This window comes from Ochotona curzoniae, unplaced genomic scaffold (genome assembly GCF_017591425.1).
Source record: "Ochotona curzoniae isolate NIBS_2020 unplaced genomic scaffold, NIBS_Ocur_1.0 contig_2599, whole genome shotgun sequence".
Classification (NCBI taxonomy): Eukaryota; Metazoa; Chordata; class Mammalia; order Lagomorpha; family Ochotonidae; genus Ochotona; species Ochotona curzoniae.
In genome coordinates this window covers 792,315-818,868 of record NW_024465520.1, presented here as the reverse complement: position 1 = coordinate 818,868, position 26,554 = coordinate 792,315, and the positions used below count along the sequence as shown (strand labels likewise).

The following is a 26,554-nucleotide window of genomic DNA, read 5'->3' as shown; positions in this document are numbered from 1 at the left end:
GGATCGGGGATATTAGGTGCGACCATTGTTTACGCATTTTCTCTTTCTTCTTCCCGTGTGGGGAGTGGGGGATGCAGGAGGAGAAACCACACCCAGCCTCCCAAATGCCACATTCCCCAGGGGATGGAAACTGCCACCCGATGTCGTCCCGGGTTCCCTGTAGTGGAGCATTTTCTGAGGGTCCTGTTCATGTGTTTTTGGTAGTTCTGAGATGCTGCCGATAGTGCTATTCAATGGATGAGGAAACCCTTCCAAGGATGGGCCCCTCTTCTAGCTAGATCTTGCACCAGTGATAAAATGCAGCATATGCCACAAAGAATTTTTGAAAGACGTATTTGTTTTTGAATTGAAAGAATTGCAGAGAGGTGGGGTGAGAATGGGAGGAGAGAGAATCTTCCATCCACTGGTTCACTCTCCAGATGGCTACAACAGCCTGAAACGAGCCTGTGTAAAGGTGGGAGCCAGGAGCTTCTTCCAGTACGGCCTTGGGCCATCCTCTGCTGCCTTCCCAGACCATAAACAGGAAGCTGGATTGGAAGTGGAGCAGCTGGCAACTAAAGCTGTCACCCTGATAAGATGCTAGCACTGTGGGTTGAGAATTAGCATGCTAAGTCATCGTGCCAGACCCCACCAAGAATTTTCATGAATAAGAGCTGATGCCTTTGTAGGAAGTTGTAGGTTCTGTGAGTTGCTGAATCAACGACTGCCTATTTGTGGCAATGTAAGAATATTTCCAACTTGGCAAGATGGTGCCACATTTGTCATATTGTTGAAATTATAGGAAGGAATAATACAGAGTGACATTTGGCTCAGTTTTATTAACTTTTTAAAAAAAGATTTCTTTATTTGAAAGACAGAATCTCTTAGAGAAACAATTTTTAACCTGCTGGTTCATTCCCCAAATACCCTTAACAACTAGAGCTAAATGAGGCTGAGGCCAGGAGCCTGGCACCCTGTCTATGTCTGTGATGTGGCAGCAAGAACCTATCCGTTGCCTGCTAGGTGTACTGCCAGGGAGATGGATTGGAAGTTGAATATAGCCAGGGTTCACTCCAGCACTCCAAGATGGGATACAGGCATCATCCCAAACATTGGCTTCATTTGCTGCATCTGACCCTTGCTCTAAGGTTTATACTTCGGAATCCACATAAGATTTTGCAGCAGGAGATAGTCATTTGGCCTTTCTTTTTCAATCAATAGAATCATGGGTCGCTGGAACAGGGTTATCCTAGAGGCTGAGATGTCTGTATCCTGAAGCAGAGTCACTGGGTTCTCTGGTCAGCCCCAGGTCCAGACTCCAGCTTCCTGTTAAGGTAGAGCTGGAGAGGCAGCAGTGATGGCCTCAGTGCTTTGTTTCCTGCCACCCATGTTGGAGACCTCATTTCAATGCCAAGCTCCTGTGGCGTCTGCATGGGCCCAGGCCATACCATTGCAGACGTGTAAGCAATGAACCAGCAGGTCGGAGTTCTCTAGCTGTCTCTTTCTCTCTGCTTTCCACAAAAAATGAAATGTGTTTTTAGAGTTGTTTTGAAATGTGTTTGTGAGTTGCTGAAAAATTAGTATGACAACTGAATACTTGCAAGAAGTGTTTTTGTTTGGTGCCCTTTCTGTGTGGACCTCTCCCCTTCCTTCCTTCCCCGCTCTGCTTGACCAGTTCCTCATACAGGGATCAGCTCCTTCACAGTGCTTGGTTTACGCTTGTTGTGGATGAGTGTACCTACCATATTTTAAAATTATTAATTATTCATTTCACTACCTCACTAGATTGTGATCTTTGAAAAGATCCTCAGATTGTATGACATGATTATTAAACATCTACAATTAGTTAAGAGTGTAGTGTTGAACCTCATCAGTTTTCTGTGAGAGTTGTGCCAGCCACAGTTTACCAGGGTCGTTTCTTAACAATGAGACTGCTAGTAATTTGTCATTATTCTAAAGTGAGTATTTTATTATTGTTTTAGTTGCTGTGGAACTTATAAAGAAAACTGACTCTCAGCCTACCTCCGTGATGTTGCTTGATTTCATCCAGCATATCATGAAATCTTCCCCACTTATGTTTGTAAATGTCAATGGAAGCCATGGACAAAATGAGGCCAAAGGCAATTGTATTGGTAGGTACTGCTATTCATGCATCAGTTTACAGTCTGTTGTATGGAAGCTACCCTCTTGTGCTCTTTTTAAAAAAATAACACAAATACATGATTGTACTTTTTTTCTGAGTTGAATTTATTAGAACTTGAGGGACCAGAATGATAGAGATTATTTGCATTTCCCTGGTTCTTATTGTTTTTCGTTGTTATTGCTATCGTGTACTAAATACTTAAAAAACCACAATAATCAGATTTGTTTATTTACTGTGGTACTCTTTGACCCATTTTTAAAAATTCTTGCTAACCTTAAACTGCTACCCAAAAATCTTTTTTATTTATCTTTTTGAAAGGCAGGCAGAAAAGCAGAGACAGACTGAATTCTCATGGGCTGGCTCACTTCCTAGTGCCCACATTAGCTGGAGCAGTGCAGAGGTCAAGATGGGAGCCTAGAACTCATTCCAGGTCTTCCACATGAATGGCAGAGTCCCTACAACCTGAGCTTTCACTGCTGCCTCCTGGAGTTCGAATCATCAGGGAGATGGAGGCGGGCCTTGAACCGATTCAGTTCAACCAGTGTCTTAATGGCTGTGCCAAATGTCCACCCCTCACAAGTTTATTTTTGTAAACCGAATTGTCTTGTTGGCAGATAGCCGTTCTTGACCATAAACATCGTAAGTAATCAGCATTTAAAATAAGATAAATTAGGCTATAAAATATAATAGTTTATTGTATATAATAGAAATATTCTTTTATGAAACTTTAAATTTGGACATTAAAGTTAAAAAAAAAATACCACCTGTCCTTTTAAGTGGAAATCTTGTCTGTTAGACTCCAGAACTGACATTCTAAAATTTGCTAATTTGTCTTATATATTGAAGCTTTTATCTAGGCATATATTTCTTGATATTTCCACTGCTTTGGCCCTTGTAAAGAGATATGAATCAAACATTTTTCCCCCTAAACAATGGATAAAATATTTTGAAGTTTTGCTTAAACATCAAGACTCATCTCTGATGACAAGTCTTCCCAGGAGTCTCCTGGCTAGTACTCCAGATGACCTAGGACTGCCTTGGTTGCCCCCTGCCTTTCTAAATTCATTTTATTTTATTTATTTGAAAGACAGTTTTAGAGGGAGAGAGAGAGAGACAGGTCTTCATCTGCTAGTTCACTCCCCAAATGGGCCACAGCCACTGGGACTAGAACAGGCCAAAGTCAAGAGCTAGGAGTGTCATTGGTCTCCTTGAATGCAGGATCCCTATGACTTGGGCCATACTGTGCTGCTTTTAAGGTATAATAGCAGGGAACAGGAAGGAGAGTTGAGCAGCTGGGTTTCAATCAGACATCCTATGGGATGCCAGCTCTTCAAGTAGTGGCTTAACCGGCTTTACCACAATGTCACCCCTTGTTATAGCAGTTCCTGAACTGTATTGGATTCATCTGTTCATGTTATATTCTTGGCTGATTTAGTTTTGTTTTAAAATTATTCATTTGGAAAGCAGACTGACTGGGAGAAATAGGGAGAGAGATTCAGCCTTCATCTACTCTTTATCACTCTGCAAAGGCAGTCCAAGACTGAGTCAGGCCAAAACCAAAGCCTGGGACTCCATCTGGGCCTCCCATGTCAGTGCAGGAACCCAAGCCCCTGGGCCATCATCCCTCACCTCTCGGGCTCCTCGGCAGGAAGCTGGATCAGAAACACAGAGAAAGCAAGACTTGCAGCAGGCACTGTGACGTGGGTTACAGGCACCTCAGGCAGTGGTCCAGCTGCTGCACCACAGTGCCCACCCCTGGGCTATAATATTTTTTCAGCTACAAATCATAAGCCAATAGTGAAGTATGAAATTTACTTTAGGGAGTCATCGGCATTTAAAATAAGATAAACTAGACTATAAAATGTAATAGTTTATTGTATATAATAGAATACTCTTTTGTGAAACTTAAAAAAAAAAATTATTACTCTAAAAGGGAAAGAGAGAACCGGTTCATGCGCAGATGCCTGGAACAATTAAGGCTGAGACAGCCAACGCCAGGTGCTAGGGACTCAGTCCTAGTCTGCCTTGTGGATGTCAGGATCCTGCCAGGGTACTCCACAGGAGGAAGCGGGAATGGAGGTCCGAGCCAGGACCTAATGCAGACACTCCACCAGGGCATGTAAGCAGCTGAAGGGGCTGCCTCATTGCAGTGCTGAATGCTTGTGTCTGTTTTGCGAAACTTCCGTTTCATATTTTTAAATGAGCTAAATATGCCTACCTATACTGAGTCATGATATAGGATATAGTTCTTAATCGTAGTCAAAAAGTTGAAGAAATCATGCATTGATTTAAAAAGACAGGATTGACTGATTTGTCCTTATTTAGGACAGAGCACCATTCAATAAGTTTTTATTGTAGGAGTGAGCATAGCTGTTGTTTATGGAACATTTATGGGTTGAAAACTATGCTAAATAGTTAATATATTTAATATTCGTTTCTTGTGATAACCAATAACATAAGTATCATAGAGGGACCATAGAGATTCAGAAAAATGTAAAGTTATTAAAACTAGGGGGTGGGAAGCCAGGGCCATGTGCAACTCCAGAGTTGCTGTTCTAAAAATACTATGTTTCCATCGTGTTGGAAATGTTTCAGTCTATTTTGTCAGTGGCGTTTATACCTTAAAAATCAATTGTCAAGCCTTGAACAGATGTGTTAGTACTTCTGATGTAGTTGTTTACTTGCTTTCTTCTGTTTATTCTTTTCAAAGAATTCAGTAATTGGATCATAACAAGACTGCTTCGGATTGCAGCAACTCCATCCTGCCACATGTTGCACAAGAAAATCTGTGAAGTCATCTGCTCATTATTATTTCTTTTTAAAAGCAAGAGTCCTGCTATTTTTGGAGTACTCACTAAGGAATTCTTACATCTGTTTGAAGACCTGATTTGCCTCCACAGAAAACACGCAATGGGACATGTTGTGGAATGGCCAGTGGTTGTTAGTCACTTTTTAAGTCAATTAGATGAACACATGGAATATTTACAACCTGCTCCTTTGCAATTCATGAGCATGCAAAACCTAGAATTTATTGAAGCTACTTTATTAATGGTTCTTACTCGTATTGTTGCAATTGTGTTTTTTAGAAGACAAGAACTCTTACTTTGGCAGATAGGTTGTGTTCTGCTAGAGTATGGTAGTCCAAAAATTAAATCTTTAGCAATTGATCTTTTAACTGAACTCTTTGAGCTTGGAGGCCTACCAGCACAAGCAGCCAGCAGTTTTTTTACCTCTCTTTTGGAGTTATTAAAAAGGCTTGTAGAAATGGATCCTGATCAATTAAAACTCTATGAAAAGCCATTATCAAAGCTGATAAAGACACTGTTTCCCTTTGATGCAGACGCTTATAGAAATATTGAACCTATCTATTTAAATATGCTGCTGGAAAAACTCTGTGTCATGTTCGAAGATGGTGTGCTTATGCGGCTTAAGTCTGATTTGCTAAAAGCAGCTTTGTGCCATTTACTGCAGTATTTCCTTAGATTTGTGCCAGCTGGGTATGAAACTGCCTCTCAAGTCAGAAAGGTCTGTGTGAGCAGTATTTGCAGAGCTCTTGTGGATGTGCTTGGGGTTCAGGTAGATGCAGAGGTAAGCCATTTCCAGTTTGTTACTTGTTAAGGATGTGTTTGCTTCAGTGTATATACAAGATATAATACCAGAATACCCAGGAATAGCAATTCTCATGTAGTAAATATGGTTCCTTATGGATTTTTGGTTGGATTTCAGAAGAACTTATTCATTGACTTGGTATTAAAGTGCTGATGGAATAGAATATTTTTAAGTGGAATGTAAACTTTGAACGTGGTTTTTGCATTTTCTGAATTAAGATGGAGTCTGTTATCAGCTTATTTGCAGAAACTTTGATCATTTTATCTTGAATAGGATACAGTCACTTTTAGAAGCCCTGTTGTTAATGTTATGCCAAATTACACCCTTTCTGTTGGGTTCTAGGAGCTTGACATTATGATAGTTGGATTTTTACTAACTAATTACACATTTTAGTTTATTTTATCTTGCTGGAATAACAAGTCAGTAATTCTCTTCTAGAATCTTTTTATAGGATTCTGATAAAGGGAAAATGGATTATAGAGAGATGCCTTGTTTTGCATAATGAGACCAAAATTGTTAGAAATCAAAATTAACACCTATCATATTATTTGCTGCCTATACTATGAATATTTTCTAACAGATTGCTTTGAAATTATTTTTATTTTCTCAGTACTTGTTGGGGCCACTTTATGCAGCCTTGAAAATAGAAAGTATGGAAGTCTTTGAGGAAATTCAGTGTCAGACTCCAGAGGAAGACCTTGGCAATGATGGTCACGGAGTGTCACCCAAAAGGCGTCGGCTCAGCTCCTCTCTAAGCTCTTCCAAAAGGACACCCCAAGAGACCGAGGCGTATGACCTGTGTTCAGTTTGTACTTCGTTGTTTAATAAGACCTCGTTTATTTTCAAAACTCAACAGTATTTAAGTGCTTAGATTTAAATATACGAAGAACATCGTTAAAATGTGTACTTATCTTCTTTTCTTCCAGTATAAAACCCTTAATGGTTAAATGAAGTTGCTTTGCATATTTTTAATGTCTTTCTCACTTTCTACTGTGTGAAAAATTTGTGAGACTGCATTTGTCATCAAGTTTTAGAACATCAACAAAACAAACTGTTTTATAATACAATCAACTAACTGCCAGACTTCAGTCAACCCTGAACATTGTTTTCATTGTCGCTTTAAATCTGGCATATAATTTCAGTAGTTGATGTTAGTGGTATCCTTTGTTTGAAATGTTTCATGTTGGAACCAGGTTTATACTGATAGTTACTTTCTACTGTGATTATACCTACTTACAGAGTTAGACTTGTGGATATGAGCACAAAGAGCATCTTGTGGAGCGCACTGAAACAGAAAGCCGAGTTCCTTCAGATGTCCCTCGAACGCAGTGACGCCAGGAATCCTGTTCTTGAGACTCTAGAAGGACTCACTGTTGCCCTGCAGCTGACTGCTCTGTGTACTGTTCACTGTTCTCACCAAAACATGGACTGGTAAAACAACTTACGGTTTGGGGTTGGGTTTCCTGTATGAATTTGTGTTTCTGGTTTTGTGAGACATCATTTTTCTTTTGATTTATGGGACCTCAGAACATAAACTTTTCAATAAGGTAGGTAAGAGATTTATTTTCTGCTGAACACCTGCCAAATGCTAGGTGATATGTTAACCTCTGTATAACGGAATTTCAAAAAGTCTGTGGAAGAATCCAAAGATAAGTTTACTGAGGCCAGAGTTGTGGCAAAGTGGGCTCAGCTACCACCTACAAGGCCAGCATTCCCTGTAAGCATCAGTCAGGTCACAGCCAGCTGCTCCACTTCCAGTCCAGCTCCCCACTAATGTGCCTAGTAAAGTAGTGCAAGATGGCCCAAGTACTTGAGCTGTTGCTAACGTGTGGGACGCTCAGATGAAGCTCCTGGCTCAGGCTTTGGCCTGGCTCCTCCACAGCAGACGTGGCCATTGAGGGAGTCAGTCGGTGAGTTGGCAATTCTCTCCTTCTTTCGCTCTTGAACTCTGCCTTTCAAATAAATAAACATGTTTTTAAAATTGTTTATTTTTGTGTCAAAATAATTGAAATCTATCATGATATTTTAATATACTTTTCCTATGAGCTTTTTAAAAACAACTCGTGGTTATCTGATTTAACCTTTCCAACAGTTCTGTGAGGTAACAACTGTTATGCACAGTTTGCAAATAAGACTTAAATTGAGGCTCCCTGGGCCCGGTGGGGTGGCCTAGCGGCTAAAGTCCTCACCTTGAATGCACCCCGGGATCCCATACGGGCTCCGGTTCTATCCCGGTAGCCCCACTTCCCTTCCAGCTCCCTGCCTGTGGCCTGGGAAAGCAGTCGAGGACGGCCCAAAGCTTTGGGACCCTGCACCCACGTGGGAGACCCGGAAGAAGTTCCTGGCTCCTGGCTTTTGGATCGGCATAGCGTTATGCTCACTTGGGGACGGAAGATCTTCCTCTCTGTCTCTCCTCCTCTCTGTATATCTGACTTTCCAATAAATAAATAACTCTTTAAGAAAAAAAATTGAGACTCCTTGGTGGAAGTTGTAACTTTTGAGGACATATGATTAGAAAGTAGTATTTTATTTATGCACATACAATCCAAAAGCTGGTGTTGTTTTGACTCCATTTCTCCCTTTTATTTAAAAAGTAAAATGTTTGAAGTCATTAGAAGGAGATGTCTGTTAAGTAAGTTAATGTTACTGTTAGATGAGATAAAAGATGAACTCTCTCTGAAGATTTAGTCATTTATGCTGCAGTTTTAGATATAAACATTCCTTATTAATTTTTGGTAATCATTTCATCTATAAACTTTCTGAATCATACTTTCCTTAGTCTATACAAAGTAATTAAAGATATTTTAGGGCAATTATTTTAGTTCAGATTCTATTAACTTTGGAATTTAAAATAACACACTCCTGTAAGGTGGAAGTGTGCTGTTGCTTGCCTTGTTATTAAGAGTTTGTCGGTGCCAGCATTATGGCAAAATAGGTAAACCTGCTACCTGCAGCCCTGGTGTCCCATGTGGACATCAGTTAAGTCTTGGCTTTTCTTCTCCTCCTCCTCCTTCTTTTTTTTTCTTTCTTTGTTAAAATTTATGTTTTATTGGGAAAGCAGAATTATAGAGAGAAGGAGAGGCAGAGATTTTCCATTTGCTGGTTCATTCCCCAAAGTGCTGCAATGGCTGGGAGCCAATCCAAAGCCAGGAACCAGGAGCTTCTTCTGGGTCTTCCACGAGGATGCAGGATCCCAACGACTTGAGCTTTGCTCCGCTGCTTTCCCAAGCTATATGCAGGGAGCTGGATGGGAAGCGGAGCAGCTAGGACATGAATTGGTGCTTGTATGTAATGCTGGTGCTTGGCAGGGGAGGGATTAGCCATTTGAACCATCACTCTGGCCCCTTGTTAATGGCCGGAGAAAGGAGCATAAGATGACCCACGTGGTTGGCCCCTAAGCCCATGTGGGAGACTCATGGCTATAGCCTTGCCTAGCCCAGGTCACTGTGAGCTTCTGGAGAGTGCACTAGTGAAAAGAGGCATCCTCCCTATCTCTCTCTCTCTCTGTCTTGCCCTCTTCTCTCCAACTCTTTCAAATAAACAAATAAATCCTTTAAAACATTATATTAATAGTTTCACAGGCAGAACTGCCATTTTAAGCCCGATGATACATAATAGTTTTCTAGATGAATTTCTAAGTCCTTAGAAAGATTTAAATCAACATAATGAGATTGAAATAACAACGGCATATTAATTCAATTACATGTTTACTTTAAGTTGATTTAAGATATGTTAGTTTTATACTCAAAATTTTGTTTTATGCAGTATCAAGTTTGACCACAACAAAATTCATTTTAATTCTATTACTGCAGCCAGAATTTCAAGGACCATCAACACAACTGTACAACGAAAGCTGCTGTAGTGATAACTTGGATGTCTTTTGATTTTTATGCAAAAGTGCTTAAGACCTGTAGGGGTTTGTTAGAATCTGTTCAGAATCCTGACCTTGAGGCTGTCATTGACAAGGTGGTGAAGATTTATGATGCTTTGATTTACATGCAAGGTAAGTATAAATGATCAGTACATCAAAATATTCCTCAAAGTTGACCAGCTTTGAGGTAGTCATTTTTTTTGTCTGAAGCCTCAGTGTACAAGTATTTGAAACACCTAGGCTTTCTCTTTTTTTTTTTTTTTTCTCAATTTTGGTTCTATTAAGCTTGTCAATGATTTCTAGGTTCCAGATTTATTTATTTCACACCTTTATTTATTATTCAGTCAGTGAAAAATTATTTGTGACTTTTAAGTTTTTTGATTTGGAGAATATGTTGAATAAAATGATCTTTTGTAAAAAAATGTATAGCTATGTACTTTAATATAATGACATTTACTGTCTTTGCATTCACGGACTTTAGAACATTGATAATTTCTATGTCAATAGTACTTTTTTCTTGCATGTACATTATAGTTCTATTTGATGTTTCAAATGTCTGTGTTTTTATTTTAAAAAGATGCACAGCGTTAGGTATGATTAAGCAAAAGCTGTAATTTACAATGCCTGTTGTGTCTTTCTTGTAGTAAGAAGTTCATTTGAAGAGCATTTTCTGGAAGACTTGTGTGGAATGCTTTCACTTCCATGGATCCACCCCCATGCTGCTGATGGTTCTTTAAAGCTGACTACATTTGCCACCGATCTTCTAGCCTTAAGCGAGAGGATTTTGGATAGCTACTGTAAGTGTCCACAAAATTGTGTCTTATGTGTATGCATCGTTTTATTTTATATAAAATTTACGTTTACATATTTACATAATACATTTATATAATAGATTATATATTTTATGTAGATTTCATCTAAGGCATATATTTATTATAATATTTATAATACTTATTATTTAGATTTTTTTCAGCAGTTAAAAGAGATGGTGCATTAATAGTTCAAAACAGAGCTACATATATAAAAAGGAAAAAATTAAAGCCTCTCCGCACATATCCCATTTCCTTTCATTCAATAAAAAGTTCAAAATATATTTTAATATATCTTTATCTTCATTTAATCAAAATATGAAATGTTTGACAAATACACACACACATACGAAGGAAAACAGTGTGGGGGACCAGTACCCGCTTTGCATAGTTTAAGAAATAAAATGTTAGGGGCAACTATTTGGCCTAGTGGTTGTCAATACCATGTTAACCACAAGAAACAGTATTTTAAACTATCTGTGTCTGAGTGTAAGAATTATAGAATAGTGTAAGCATTGTAGAAATAGAGTTTGCACATCCTCAAATGTTTTATTGTATTCTCCACTGATGTGCCTGCCAATTTATATTTCTGTTAATAGACTATGAGAGGCCTTTTGGTTCTGCATCCTCATTGATATTTGACTTTGTTCAGCTTTGAAATTTTTTGGTAGGCAGAAAAAAGAAGAAAAAAAAAGATAATCATGGTGATAACTCTTTAATTTTTATTTTTCTATGTGGTAGATGAGATTTTCATTTTTCTTTCCCTGATTACTTAGTAAGATTGTACATAGACCTTTTTCAGTATGCCTGTTTAATTTTCTGAAAAGCTTTTAATTGGGTATTACATGTATTCTAAGTGTTACTTGATTCTATAACATGTGTGTTTAACAGATTCGATGTTTTCCAGCCCCACAGGCACAGTCACGATGTGTGTTTCTGCTGACTCTTTTTCCAAGAAGAATATTTCTTGAGTGGCGAACAGCAGTTTACAACTGGGCTCTGCAGAGCTCCCATGAAGTAATTCGGGCTAGTTGTGTGAATGGATTTTTTATCCTATTACAGCAGCAGAATTCTTACAACAGAATTCCCAAGATCCTTATGTATGTACTAAGATTTTAATTTGACTGTATTACTAGAGTAGAAAGATCATGGTGCTCTGCCTACACATGCAAAATTAATGGCTACTTGCTGAATAGATTGAGCAAATGTTACTTTTATTTAAAAGTAAAAGTGTTTTCCCATGAGGCTTTGTTAGATTTATTTATTTTATTATTTTATGATACAGTTCCATAGGCTCTGGGATTTCTCTTTCCCTATCCCCAAATCATTCCCACATCCCCACTGATTTCCCCTGTAAGATAGGATTATTTAAAACAAAAAAATAAGCAGGAAGATTTAATTATTTTTCTTTTTTTTTTTCCCCCAGAGATAAAGTCAAAGATGACTCTGATATCGTCAAAAAAGAGTTTGCCTCGGTACTTGGTCAGCTCATCTGTAGCCTCCGTGGCGAGTTTCATCTGACGAGTTCCTTGACAGAGCCTTTCCCTGAACATGGACACATGGACCTCTTCTGTCAGAACCTGAAAGCTGCTTCCGAGCAGGAATGCTCTTCTTCTCGACTAAAAGCTTCTGTTTGCAAGCCATTCCTTTTCCTGCTGAAAAAAAAGGTACCCAGCCCAGTAAAACTTGGTGAGTTGCTGTGATGTAATATTTTGGAACCTACTTGAAAAATTGATTTTCAAGTGAGTGATAGGATTAGCCTAAAGTCTTAAAACATGATGGCAAGGGACACTGTTGATAGATTCCACACTAAGTAGTGATTTTCTGTCTGTTTATTTATTTTAAAAGATTTATGTATTTTTATTAGAAAGTCAGATATAAAGAGAGGAGGAGAGAAGAGAGGAAGATCCTACATCTACAGATTCACTCCCCAAGTGGTCGCAATGGCAGGAATTGAGCAGATGTGAAGCTAGTAGCCAGGAGCCTACTCCAGGTCTCTCACGCCGGTGCAGGGTCCCAAGGCTTTGGGCCGTCCTCGACTGCTTTTCCAAGTCACAAGCAGGGAGCTGGAAGGCAAATGGGGCCAATGCTGGGACTAGAACTGGGCACCCATGTAGAATCCCAGGACATGCAAGGCGAGGACTCTAGTCACCCAGGCTACTCTGCTGGGCCCAGCAGTGATACTTTATACATGGGATGAATGATATTAAAATGTATCCCAAAGCCAGTAGGAGAGTGATTTGGTTGGTTTGTTTGTATAAAACTTATTTAGATGCAGAGACATAGAGAGAGACAGATCTTCCATTCATTGATTCACTCCTCAGATGGTCCACAACAGCCAGTGCTGGTCCAGGCTGAAACCAGGAATGAGGAACTTCTTCTGGGTCACCAGGGTGTTGGCAGCAGCCCAAGTATTTGGGACATCTCTTGTTGCTTTTCCCAGTGTATTAGTAGGGAGCTAGTTCTGAAGTGAAGCAGTTGGGATTTTTTTTTAAAGATTTTATTTATTTATTGGAAAGTCAGATATACAGAGAGGAGGAGAGACAGAGAGGAAGATCTTCCGTCCGATGGCTCACTCCTCAAGTGACTGCAACGGCCGGTACTATGCCGATCCGAAGCCAGGATCCAGGAACTTCTTCCGGGTATCCCACACAGGTGCAGGGTCCCAAAGCTTTGGGTCATCCTCGACTGCTTTCCCAGGCCACAAGCAGAGAGCTGGATGGGAGTGGAGCTGCCGGGATTAGAACCGGCACCCATATGGGATCCCGGGGCGTTCAAGGCAAGGACTTAAGCCACTAGGCCATGGCACCGAGCCCAGCAGTTGGGATTTGAACAAGCATCTATAAGCGATGCCTAAATTGCAGGCACAGGCCTTACCTGCTGCTCCACAGTGAGATCCTGATTTGTGTGTGTGTGTGTGTTTTAACTTTTTCCATTTTTTTTAAGTTATACTTTTGGCAATCTTTACATAGTTAATTAGGGTAAAAAGGTTCAAGGACTACAGGAATGTGGGTAAGACTATTATTTCCACATTGTTTCCTTATGTATCTGAGGTAAAGGGGGATTTTAAGGGAGAAGCCCAACCCAATTTCCCACCCACCCCAGGTCCCTGATGTCAGGCATGCTCCGAGGGTCTTGCTCAAGTGGTTTTGATAGTTCAACAGTTATGAATTTCTGCCAGTCTCACCACTCCAAGCACTATGAGTTCTTTGAATAATCCACTGATTGACATAGTCCATCTTAGAGTCTCCATTTGCCCAGTTTTTCACTGCCAACATATGGCTGAGGTGGTTGGTTGACTTGTTCTGTCCTCTGTCTTTTCATGGTTAGGGTTCTGAGTCTGGCAGTTCAGCTGGGGAGATCCCAAAAGAAACTTTGTCTGAGGTGTTCCCAGACCAGATTCTTGTGTGTACTGGCAAGTACAGGTCCGGCACAGTCCACTGCCCTGATCAGCTGGTGGTTGCAATTGCTGGGTTGGTTCTGTTTCCAGCACTGTCTTCCACTGGAACCAATGGGTGTTGCATTCCAGGCTGGTTCTGCCCAGCACACACTTAGCTCTCGCAAAAACCAGTGGGAGCTGCAGCCTAGTCGGAGTGACCCGCAATAACCCTGACCAGGCCCGCCCCCTACCCTGGTTTGCCAGTATGTGCAGTAGTAGTCCAGTCTGTCCCACATCCCATTCAGCTCTCATACATGTCAATGGGCATTGAAGCCTAGTTCAACTCAATCAACTCTGCTATCTATCCCACATACATGCCAGAGGCTGCCTCTCACCATCTAGCCATGCTTGTCCCGGTTCTGGTTCTCATGCTAACCAGTTGGAGTGGCAACCCAAGATGGAGGTGCTCACTGTTTCCTAACCAGCTCCACTATCCAGCCCACTTTTTTTTTTTTTTTAAGATGCTCTTGTGATTGAACAGGCTGATAGGACAGACCTTTTAGATGGTTTAATATCATCAGGTTCAACATTCTATATTTTCTTTGATAATACTAGAGATCTTCTTCATGTGTCCCCTTATTAGCACATTGAACATTTAGAGCTTCCAATGATTAGACTACCTAGCCCATCTGAGACCTGTAAATACATCTTCTTGGCCCTTCCCATTCGTAATGGAAAATGAGTTTGCTGGGAGTATGAGATTGATGTAAGAATTTGGAAGATTCCTTTTTTTGTAAGCTGCCATTTACTCTCAAATTTTCAAATAGATGGTAGGTAGTTCTAGGACTCCCTATCTTTACACTGAGTCAGCTCAGTAGTATGGCTGTGATCCTTTTTGTTCTTTGAATTAATGAAATGTGCTTTCAAGTCTGTCTTAGTGACATATAGTGAGTTACAAAATCTAAAATGAGTTATTTTAACCATTTAAAACTAGAATTTAAAAAAATCTAAATGTAATTATTTTAATTGAGTTTTAATTGTTTTTAACTTACCAATTTTATTTTAAAGATTTAATCATTTTAGGTTTAAATTTATACTTTTTACTAAATTTAAGAAAAATAAAGAGTATTTTAATCCTCTAAAATTCTGTGTTATACATATTACAGATATGAAATACTGACAGTATTGATCAACCTAGGATTCTTTGTGATATGCTTGTAATGTTTTTATAGTACAACTTACATATTCTTCATGTGTTACATTCGGTGTCATATGCTCTCACCCTTAGCTTTCCTAGATAATCTTCAGCATCTTTGTAAGCATCTTGATTTTAGAGAAGATGAAACAGATGTGAAAGCAGTTCTTGGAACTTTATTGAACTTAATGGAAGACCCAAACAAGGATGTCAGAGTGGCTTTTAGTGGAAACATCAAGTATATATTAGAATGCTTGAACTCTGAAGATGGATTTATAAAAGAGGTTGTTGGTTTTTATTTTTAACTTTTGAGTTTTCTTTCACAAACCTTGCTCTGAAGCTTTATTTAACCCATTAATTTTTATTTATTTATTTATTTTAGCTTTTTGTCTTGAGAATGAAGGAAGCATACACACATGCTCAAATATCAAGAAATAATGAGTTGAAGGATACCTTGATTCTTACAACAGGGGATATTGGAAGGTATTTTTGCAGCAGTTGTGTTTTTCCTCATTTATGTTGGCCAGCTTACGTTAGAAATGGTGATATGAGATATATAATTTACAGAAACAAAATGATTCACCATATGTTCACATGTGAATTTCCATTGGTTGCTGAGACATTGGTTTTGTATTTTTTGTTTACTTTTGAATTGTAGGGCTGCAAAAGGCGATTTGGTACCTTTTGCACTCTTGCACTTACTGCACTGTTTATTATCCAAGTCAGCATCTGTCTCTGGAGCAGCCTACACAGAAATCAGAGCCCTTGTTGCAGCTAAGAGTGTTAAACTACAGAACTTCTTCAGCCAGTATAAGAAGCCCATCTGTCAGGTGAGAGCCAAGATTCATCTCTACCATTAGCAAGAGTAGTTTTTTGGAAGAGAAAGGAAAAAAAGCAAATAATATGTGTGTTTATTTTTCTTTAAATTATTAGGTTTTAAAATGATATATTGGTTTGTGTAAGAGAACTGAAAAATCTTGTCAGCTTTATCTTTTAACATTTGAAAATAAAGATGAAAATACGGGAAAGGGAAAAGATAATTTTACATATAAATTGTTACATTTCTGATTAACAATGAGGGAAATAATTCTTTTTTAACCCTTTTTTTGTGGAGATTAATTCTTTTTGTCTTAGTTTCATTTGTGTGGCAGTTTGTTTTAAAAAAGTATATTTGTTCAGAAAAGTTAGGCTATGTTAAAAATGTTAAATATACTGATTTTATCTTGTACTTGTGGTCTAATCTTTAGACAATATTTAGACAATATTTAGATGGTATTCACATTGCTTCATGAACTGTTTCATCTGCAAAAGGGAGATTATGACTTAATTTACTTCTTTAAAACTGTCATGAAAGTTAGATGAGCCAGTTCTGATAACATTGAACACTTTTGTACTTTCCTGGATGTTAGCTTAAGAAATGTTAGTGCAGGTATCTTCTATGTGAAAACTAACAAAAACTGTATTACTCTAGTTTTTAGTAGAATCTCTCCACTCTAGTCAGATGACAGCACTGCCTAACACTCCATGCCAGAATGCTGAGATGCGCAAACAAGATGTAGCTCACCAGAGAGAGATGGCTTTAAATACCTTATCTGAAGTTGCCAACGTTTTTGACTTTCCTGACCTTAATCGTTTCCTTACTGTAAGTAGCAGTGTACATATAGTTAACGTAGTTGAGATTTTCCAATTCAATGTTCATTCCATTCTGTATTTTTCTTTCTCTTTCTTTATTTTTAAGGAAAGTCTGCAAAGCACATTGAGGAACGTATAGACTTTTCAAATTTGCATGTTTTCTTTTGACTTTGATATCACTTGTACTCTAAAATTAAGTTCAATCACTGTTCTGTATCAGCTATACAAATTAACTTAGGTAACTATTTAGACATACTGTCTGTAGTACTGCGATTGGGTCTCTTGGTAATTCAATGATTAGAAATGCGACAATATCTACTCTTAAGAATTGAGTAATCAAGTACAAAACTAGTTCTGTAAACGGTTTGCTATGAATTCAAATGGCAGACTTTGTTTAGGAGACCTTGGAGAGTTTATTCAACACAGCCTCCAAATTGCTGCTTGGGATGCCTGTTTCTGTGTCAGAACGACAGGATTTGAGTCTTAGCTCTTGTCTGGACTCCAGCTTCCTGCTCACACACACCCTGGGAAAGCGGCAGGTGGTGGCTCAAGGGCTTGGTCCATGCCCCCCATACGGGACACCTGTGTCAAGGTCTAGGCTTCTGCCGTTGGCTTGGCCCAACCGTAGCAGTGTGGGCAGCTGGGAAATCTGTCTCTCTCTCTTTCACATTCCAGACCTCATTGCCTTTTTCACAAAGCAAAGTTTATATCATTACTCTTAATTAATTATAATAGCAATTCATATAGAATTTTTCCCTGCAGTATTGCTATATTATAGCAAACTTATATTGTTTGTGAAATGGCCACATTCTTGAAGACAAGATAATAGTGTGTGGTAAGGTGTAAAGCGTCATCCAAGTAAGATAAAGGTGACTCTGAGGGCAGTACCTTGGTCTCATTTATTGCCACCCTGCCTATGCTTGGGAAAGTGACTGATGTGTAGCAAGGGCTAATTAGGTATGATTGGGGAAACACGAGTGAAGGGCCACCCATTTTATCTTACGATTTTGTATGTGTTTTATGAGTAAGGTCTTAAACGTAGTAGACCAAAATGAAAACAGATTTCTTGCAGTATTACAGTGGGAGATACATTAAACAATTTTCTTATATTGTAACATTAACTCTTTAATTTAAAAAAAAAAACTTAAAACTGACATTTGTATACTCTTATTTATTCTCTAAGTATGTTAGTTCCAATAATATATCAGACTTGGGGCTTCTACTGTAGAACCTGAGTATATCTAAATACATTTGAGTACTTGAAAGCTTCTTGGCTTACATTTGCTTAATTCCTGTACATCTGCTTTGCCTCACAAACAAGTACTTTGCCTGTTTTTTTTTTTTTTTCACTGTTATATATGTAGTGCCTGAATCATGCTGGATGCCCAGTGATTATCTCTTTATTGAATAAATGGTAAATCTGAATTCAAAATCTTATATGGACTCAAGATTTGTAGGACATTACATTTTTTAGAAATTATTTTTAGGGTTGTCATAGTGGCATACCAAGTTAATTCTTTGTCTGCAGTGCCAGCTGTTCCACTTCCAATCTGGCTCTTTACTTTTGGGTTGGGAAAAGAGCAGGTGATAGGTTACATCCTTGGGAGGTCCAGAAGCAGCTCCTGACTCCCAGCTTAGACTGCCCAGCCCTGGCCATTGCAGCCTTTTGGAGAGTCAAGTAGCAGATAAAATATCTTTGTGTAATTCTGACTTCCAAGTAAAATAAATAACTTTCTAAAATCAATTATCTTTAACTTTTGATTGAGAAGCACAGAAAGAAAGGAGAGTGAGAGTAACGGCTTTCTTTCACTGGTTTACTACCAGGATGCCCACACTGACCGCTGGCTGACCTGTAGTCAGGAGTGGGGAAGGCAGTCCAGGCCTGCAGAGTGGGTGACAGGCACTTGGCTCTTAGGGACATTAGGCTGTTTCTGAGAATCTGTATTCACAGAAAACTGAATTCAGAAGCCAGAATCAGGTAGTGAAACAAGGTAATCTGACAGGAAACACAGCTATCTTAACTGCTAGACTAAACACTTGGCTCTAAAAGCGTTTTTGCGCAAAGCTTGTAGAAATGTTTTATCTCCCAGACAAATGCACTTTTTTGTGATTGCTGTGTTCTTTTTCAGAGGACATTACAAGTTCTGTTACCTGACCTTGCTGCCAAAGCAAGCCCTGCCGCTTCTGCTATCATTCGAACTCTAGGAAAACAACTGAATGTCAATCGTAGAGAAATTTTAATAAACAACTTTAAATATATTTTTTCTCATTTGGTCTGTTCCTGTTCCAAAGATGAACTAGAACGTGCCCTTCATTATCTAAAGGTAGTTGGCTATTTGTATATGTTTTACTGTTGTGTTTAGTATTATAGGAAAGTAAAATTCTTGTAAGAGGAAGGTAAGTAACTTACTGCCTATTTTAGAAGAATGGAAGTTTTAATTTTGTTACAGTAAATAATCTTTGCCTGGGAGCATGTTAAAATAGAATTTTTCTTTTGTTAGGATATTTGATCATTTCACTGTAGTGATGCCCTAATCATCCTTTCATGGATGAGGATATCAGCTAATTTCATTTTAGTATTTTTTTGGTTGACTGGTGCAATAAGTTGACTGATAACATACAAATATATATTTTGGTACAAAAGGACAATTTTTATTATTTATTTATTTAAAAATTTTTTTAGAAATAATCTTACATAGTTGATTAGGGCACAAAGGGTCAAGGGCTACAGGAAAGTGGGTAAGACCATTGTTTCCACACTAATATCATCCTTTTTTGCCTCTATCTGGGGTCAGGGGAGAAACAAAGGGAAAAGCCCCACCCAGCCTCCCATCCATCCCAGGTCCCCAAAGTGAAACACGCTCTGAGGGTCCTGCTCAAGCAGTTTTAATAGTTCAACAGTTCTGAATTTCTGCCAGTCTCACTATTCCAAGCATGCTGAAATCTATTCAGAATCCACTGGCTGACATAGTCTCTTCAGGGTTGGGATTCTGAGATCAGCAGTGTAGTTGGAGGGATCTCCAAAGAAACTTCCTCTGAGATGAACCCAGATCTGATTCTTGTGTATGTTTGCAGTACAGGGTCCAACACTATCTGTTGCCCCAATCAGCTTATGCACATGCTGGTCGTTGCAATTGCTGGGTCAGTTCTGTTTCCAGCCCTGTCTTCCACGTGAACCAATGGTTGTTGCAGTCCAGCCTGATCCTGCCCACTTCATACTCGGCCCCCATGCAAACCAGTGGGTTTGTGTAGCCTAGTTGGGGTGACTCCCCGTAACCTCTACCAGGCCTTCCCCCTTCTCTGGTTCCCATGCTTGCCAGTGTGTACCACAGACTTGGTCAGTCTGTCCCACATCCTATTTAGCTCTTGTACATGTCAATGGGCATTGAAGCCTAGTTCAACCCAATCAGGCCTACTATCCAGCCCACACACATACTGGCAGGTGCCTTTCTGTCTAGCCACCCCCGCCCAAAGGGACATCTTTCAAGTATAATACCTACGCTTAGCTACTTAATGATCCAGTTGCAGTTTGGTGTAGTGTCTTGCTAGTTTTTAAATTACAAATTAAATTACAGATTAAAGCTTGTGCTTATTTTTTGTTTTACATTGGTATCATCTTTGAAGAATATAAAACTAGATGGGACAAAATTTGTTGGAAGAATATACATAGGTTTACTGTTTTCTCTGATGTCCGTTTATTTCATTTTTTAAAATATACCAATATATTGAATGTTAAATGTTTCTTCCATCTTGAGGAAGTAAATCTGTGTATTATAGAGGTAGGATGATGGTAATGTTTGCTCCATGAACAAAACTATACTTACCAATTGAAGGGATCATTTCACCTAATCCTTAGAGTTACCTAGTGGGACAGAGCTGCTAAGGGTTGAACAACCCTTAATTGAAATGCTTCAGATTATAGATTTTTTTTTTTTCATTTTGGAGTTGTGTGTGTGTGGGTATACATATGAAACCTAAGTCCAAACGCAAAATTCATTTCTATGTTATCTATGTTATCTATTCATTCTATGTTCTATCTTATACCCTTGTTTTGAAGGTAGTTTTATCCAGCATCTCTAGTACACCTGCATTTTGAGTGTAGCTTGCCATGTGAGATGAGGTGCAAAATTCTTCACTTACAGAATTGTTCTTCACTTGCGGAGCTCCCAGAGTTTTGGGCTTTTGCGTTCAGGGCATGTTGGATTTCAGATTTTCAGGATTGCTCGGCCTATATTATTTATTGTTTTGTAAATGAATAAGCTGAAGTAGAAAGAAGTTAGATTGGGTAATTTGTCCAAGGCACAGATAGTAAAGTTGACAGAGCTAGAGTTTAAATTCTGTAACCTGATTTAGAGATCCTAATTACCAAATCATATGTTAAAATCAGTATATTTATTTTAAGGATGTTAGCACAAAGGAAAAACTATACCTTTTCTTTAAATTGTGTCTTTGGATTAGAATGAAACAGAAATTGAGTTGGGGAGCCTGTTGAGACAGGATTTCCAAGGACTGCATAATGAATTACTGCTGCGCATTGGAGAACACTATCAACAGGTCTTCAATGGATTATCAATACTTGCTTCATTTGCATCCAGTGATGATCCATACCAGGGACCAAGAGACATCACCTCTCCTGAGCTGATGGTAAGAAATATGTTATGTGGGGTTGCTTTTGTTTTTTCTCCCTTAAAAAAATTATCTATTTACTCTTTTTGAAAGGCAGAGTAATAGAGAAAGATAGAAAGCAGTCTTTCATGTGCTGTTTTACTCCTCAGATGCTCACAACAGCCAATGCTAGATCAGACCAAAACTGGGAGCCGAGAACTCATCCATTTCTTCCATGTGGTGGAAGGAACCCAAGTACTTGGACCATTATCCTATGTCTCCCAGGTGCATTAGCAGAAAGTTAGATAAAAGGACAGATTAGCTGGAATGCAAGCCAGGCATTCTGAGAGGCTGGCACTGCAAGCTGTGGCTTAACACACTGTACCTGCTCCTTTTCTTTATTTTTCACTATCTCCTTTTTTTCTTTTTCTTTAATTCATTTTTCCTTTCTTTCTCTCTCTCTCTGTCTGTCTCCCTTTCAAAGGCAGTGTAGTAGAGAGTGAGAGACAGAGGGAAAGAGAGCTATAACAGCTAGGGATGGATCAAGTTGACATTTGGAGCTCAGAACTCAATGTGGGTCTCATGGGTAGCAGAACCCAAGTATGTGACCATCATTTGCTAGAGTGTGCATTAACAGGAAGCTAGAATTGAAATGGAGCCAGAATTCAAACCCAGGCACTGCAGTATGGGATACAGTACACTAAGGGGCAGCTTAACGCACTGCAACACAATGCCAGCCCTTCTTAGTCTGTTTTGTTGCATCTTTCCCTTATCTGCCTTATCTCTGCAGTCATTTAGCACTATTTAATCTGACTGTCTTTATCATCATTTCTCCTTTTAAGTGATCTCATTTGACCTTTTGGTTTAATATGATTTATATTTCTTTGACCTCAAACTTGAAATTTCAGTTTAGACTTATTTTGAGCTTTGGATTTGTGAGTTAGTACAGATAAGGTTCTTAGAAGAAATAGATGGCATATACAAAAATTTTTACATGAAAATAACTTAGTGAAGGGGCTAGTTTCAAAGCCAGAGGCAAGGTTAGGGGAACCGGGAAAGACTACTTTGGAATCCAGGGACTACAAACAGTGGAAAATCTAATTTCTCTCTTTGTCCTGGGCAAGGGAGAGAAATGATGTTACTAAAAGCTCATTCAAACCTGAAACAGTAGGAGAGCGATACTTGCCACTGCCAGAACCACCTTAAAACAGAGGGAACAGGAAGTATAAATACCACACACTCTCATTTCCTCGCTCAGATCCTACTGCTGCTTCCCTTGGAGTTTAGTGGGAAGCCAGAGGGCCAGGAATCCTAAGTGATCCGAAGTCTGGCTGCCTCCCAGGCATTGTGCAAGGCAGCGGAGAACAGAGTGAATGTGAGGATGGGAGAGGGTGGCAGACACTAACTTCCTGTTTTGTCAAGTCTACTTGCCTGTACTGTAAACATATCAAAACAAGTCCAAGCATAACATGTCCTTTAGAAATCTTCCTCTCCCTGCTTCTCTCTTCCTTGTCTCACTCTACTCTCTGGTGGTTCCAATCACAATCTGAAAAGCATTCATGAGCCTTCTGCTTCCTTCATCCTTTATCATAAAACTGCGAGCAAGTTCTGTCAAGTCTGTTTCTAAATATGTATTTTTTTTTTGCTAATGCTGATATCACATGCATACAACCATTGTCTTTGTCCAGAGCAACTATAAAAACCTCCAGACACTTCTCTAACTTTTCTCTGTCTACACTCAGTTTTTTGATAGCATTTGGAGTGCTCTTTTTACAACTTCTTTTCATTCCTGCTGCTAAAATTCTTTCTTCTGTTCTCATTGCTCCAGCAGGATTCCTCTTCCTAAATGAAGTCCCTTTTTCCAGCTTAGCCCTCAGTGCTGAAGAATAAGGATAGTCACTTGTCTCTCCCTAACCTCTTCCCTGTCTCTAGTTTGGGTCCTGGTGTGAGTCAGATCCTTATGGTCCCACATCAGCTCACTCAGGGTGTTGTCACAATAATTTCTGCTTGTCATGGTGATTAAAAAGTCAGTGTTATGAACTTCTTTCATTAAAAATGTGCACATACATGCATTAGAAAAAAAAATTTTTAAAAATACATACTGAGCCTAGGAACCTGCATTTTACTTAAAAATTTATTCAAGAGAAAGAGACAGTGAGAGCTCTCATCTTCTGGCTTACTCCCCAGATGCCTACAATAACTGGGACTAAGCCAAGTTGAGATCAAGAATCAATTCCTAAAACCAGGTTTCCTGCATGAGTGGCATGAACTCAACTTGAGCCATCATTACTGCCTGCAGTGGTTTATGTTAGGATGAAACATCAGTGCAGTTGTTAGATAAAGCCCAGATTTTCTTGTACAGGCTCTGGGCATCCCAAATGGCATCTTAACCACTGTGAAAAATGCCTACCTCAAGCAACTTAATTCAGCACCAGTTTTCCAGTGTTCTAATCTAGTTGGTTGGGGTAGGCCTTGTGGCACAGCCAGTAAAGCCTTCTCCAGAACACTCCTATCCCATGTTGGAGTGTCTGGTTCAGGTTCCACCTGCTCTGTACTGCCAGTCAGCCTTCCTGCGGGTGCACCAGGGAGCCAGTGGCTGATGGCCCGAATGCCTGGTTGTTTTGCTAGGACCCACATAGGGGAACCTAGTGGGATTTCTGGCTCTTGGACTTTGGCCTTGATCTCAGCTGTTGCAGGCCTTGATGGAGTGAATCAGCAGATGGAAAATCTCTTTCTGTCTCTCTCTCTCTCTGTCACTCTATGTATATGTATTAGATAGATCTAGATCTAGATATAGACAGATTAAAGAGTTAAAAGCCTAGTTGGGTAAACTATGAATGATGTCATTAAGTAACAGTGTGTCAAGAAATTTAATCTGTATAAATCATACGTATCTATTTTTCTTTAGGCTGATTATTTGCAACCCAAGTTGTTGGGAATTTTGGCCTTTTTTAACATGCAATTATTGAGCTCCAGTGTTGGCATTGAAGATAAGAAAATGGTAAGTAATGATGATTAACTTCCAAAGTGCTAAAATAGGATTCTTTAGCATATGCAGAATACTAGATCTCGCCCTGCTGCAGGCACTGGAAGATAGAGCAGTAATCACACATGGCATTTTGTGTTTCTGAACAGTGTGTAAAAGCTTTTTGGGAGCCTAGAAATAACAGTTGTATTCCTTATAATTCTTTAGTTTGGGAGGTATAGAAAACTCAAATGGGTTTAAAGAAATTTATAACTCTGTAACTAAAAGTTTATATAACTTTGGGCATAACTTGCTTCTGGACTCAAAAACTGTTCTTAGAATCAGTTTCTTGGCTCATCTGTTTTGACTCTGTACGAAGTAGCAGGTTATGACTTCAGAGGCTTCAAATATCATTACAGTATTTACACCCCCAAAAGAGACTGACAGTCACTGATGGCTCAAATCAAACTTGCATGATTGAATCATATTGGTCCAGATGGGTCTGAGGTGGATCACGGTTCATTTTTGTTTTTCTTCCATGTGGATGACAGGAACACAAGACTGGAGCTATTGCCTGCTACCTCTCAGAGTAAACTTTAGTAGGAAACTGGAGTTGGGAACAGAGCAGGCACTCTTAATATGGAATGCAGATAGAGCAAGTTTCATGTTAATGACTACATTAAACATTTTTAAAAATAGTTTTTTGTATGTATCTGAATGACAGTTACAGTGAAAGAGAGAGAGAGAGACTTTTCATCTACTGGTTCTGCTCAGATGGTTGCTGGGCCAAGGCGTTGGGCCAAGCTGAAGCCAGGAGCCAGGAACTGCATCCAACACTCCCATGTGAATGGCAAGGACCCAGATACTTGGGCCATCTCCTGCTGCCTTCCCAGGTCCATTAGCAAAGAGCTAAATCAGAAGCGCAGCAGCCAGGACTTAACACACATTCTGATATTGGATGAGGCTTGAGCTGCAGTGTTTCAGTGCTGACCAGCCAGGTGTTATTTTTCAACACCAAAAATGTTACTTTTTTATAAATGAAGATAACTTCAGTATTTGTAGATTTATCTTTAAATTCTTGTGCACACTGACATTTCATTATGATTACTATAAGAAACTACAACCTTTTCTCTTAAAATTTCCCTGTTTGTTGCATTCCAAGTCCATAGTAACTAAGATTATAGTAAAATCAATTAATGAAAGTTTTTTCTTTCATCTGTACTTGCCCCACTTTTTTTTTTTTTAAAGGTTTTATTTACTTATTTATTTATGTGAAAGAGTTACAGACAGGGAGGAGAGAGAAAGAAAGATCTCCATCTGCTGCTCTACTCCCCAAGTGACCTCAGTGGCCAAGGCTGGGCGAGCTGAAGCCAGGAGCCGGGAGCTTCTTCTTGATTTTCCACTTGGTGGCAGGAATCCAAAGTACTTCGAGTCATTTTTTGCTGCTTTTTCCAGGACATTAAGTGGAGCTGCAGGGACAGAAACTGATGCTTGTACAAGATACCAGTGTCACGGGTGTCAGCTTTCCAGCAATGCCAGCCCCAACACTTTTTCTTAATAACCTTGAGCCAAAAAACATGAGTGGAATGTTAATGTCTGTAAATTTCAGCAACCAATACCTCTCCTTTTGGTGTCAGCTGATAAATTCAATCCCCTACAACGTTTCATTGCAATTATACAGCTTCTGTTTCACTATTATCCCAAGTGAGAGGATCTAAGAAAACTAGAATTTGTGTTATAAACAGAAACAGCTTACATGTTTGGACACCTAGGTAAAAGTTGGCAAGAATTCTTGATAGAGCAACTGTGTTTCTCTGTTCCGTGTGTTTTTCTTTGTTAAAATCAGAATGTCTTGAATTTAGTATTGCTGGAACAAATATTGTCGTAACTATTGATTACTATTAGGCATTTCATTCACTTCACAATTTTTTTAGAAGGCTCAAAAATCTAAGTGCTGTTTTGTTTAGTTTATATTTATGTTGCTTTGCTTAGTTTAAAATAAACATGAATAAAATTAAACAATATTCCTGACAAGCATAATACATTCGAAAATTTACTGTTTTGAGGGCCACTGTATCAAAATAAGAGGCCAGCTTCATGAAGGGAAAAAAATACTCAACTTGTTTTTTTTTTTTAAAGATTTATTTTTATTATTATTATTTTTTAATTGGAAAGGCGGATATACAGAGAGGACAGACAGAGAGGAAGATCTTCTGTCCGATGATTCACTCCCCAAGTGAGCACAACAGCCGATACTATGCCGATCCGAAGCCAGGAGCCTCTTTCGGGTCTCCCACGTGGGTGCAGGGTCCCAAAACTTTGGGCTGTCCTCGACTGCTTTCCCAGGCCACAGGCAGGGAGCTGGAA

General features: G+C 39.2%; 1 protein-coding gene across 2 annotated transcripts in view; it reads left to right on the top strand.

Annotated features, from left to right (window-relative positions):
- ATR (ATR serine/threonine kinase) overlaps nt 1-26,554 on the top strand; it is a 106,405-nt gene that overhangs the window by 5,579 nt on the left and 74,272 nt on the right. Inside the window, exons 3-17 of one of the 2 annotated variants that reach the window (XM_040974739.1) lie at nt 1,962-2,111; nt 4,833-5,710; nt 6,342-6,520; nt 6,971-7,162; nt 9,544-9,734; nt 10,247-10,399; nt 11,319-11,511; nt 11,838-12,100; nt 15,079-15,269; nt 15,368-15,468; nt 15,644-15,815; nt 16,457-16,627; nt 18,747-18,941; nt 21,076-21,261; nt 24,131-24,223. In XM_040974739.1, coding sequence (XP_040830673.1) covers nt 1,962-2,111; nt 4,833-5,710; nt 6,342-6,520; nt 6,971-7,162; nt 9,544-9,734; nt 10,247-10,399; nt 11,319-11,511; nt 11,838-12,100; nt 15,079-15,269; nt 15,368-15,468; nt 15,644-15,815; nt 16,457-16,627; nt 18,747-18,941; nt 21,076-21,261; nt 24,131-24,223 — 3,308 coding nt within the window. The remainder of the gene's footprint in view (nt 1-1,961; nt 2,112-4,832; nt 5,711-6,341; nt 6,521-6,970; nt 7,163-9,543; nt 9,735-10,246; nt 10,400-11,318; nt 11,512-11,837; nt 12,101-15,078; nt 15,270-15,367; nt 15,469-15,643; nt 15,816-16,456; nt 16,628-18,746; nt 18,942-21,075; nt 21,262-24,130; nt 24,224-26,554) is intronic. The other variant, XM_040974741.1, reaches the window with a different exon arrangement.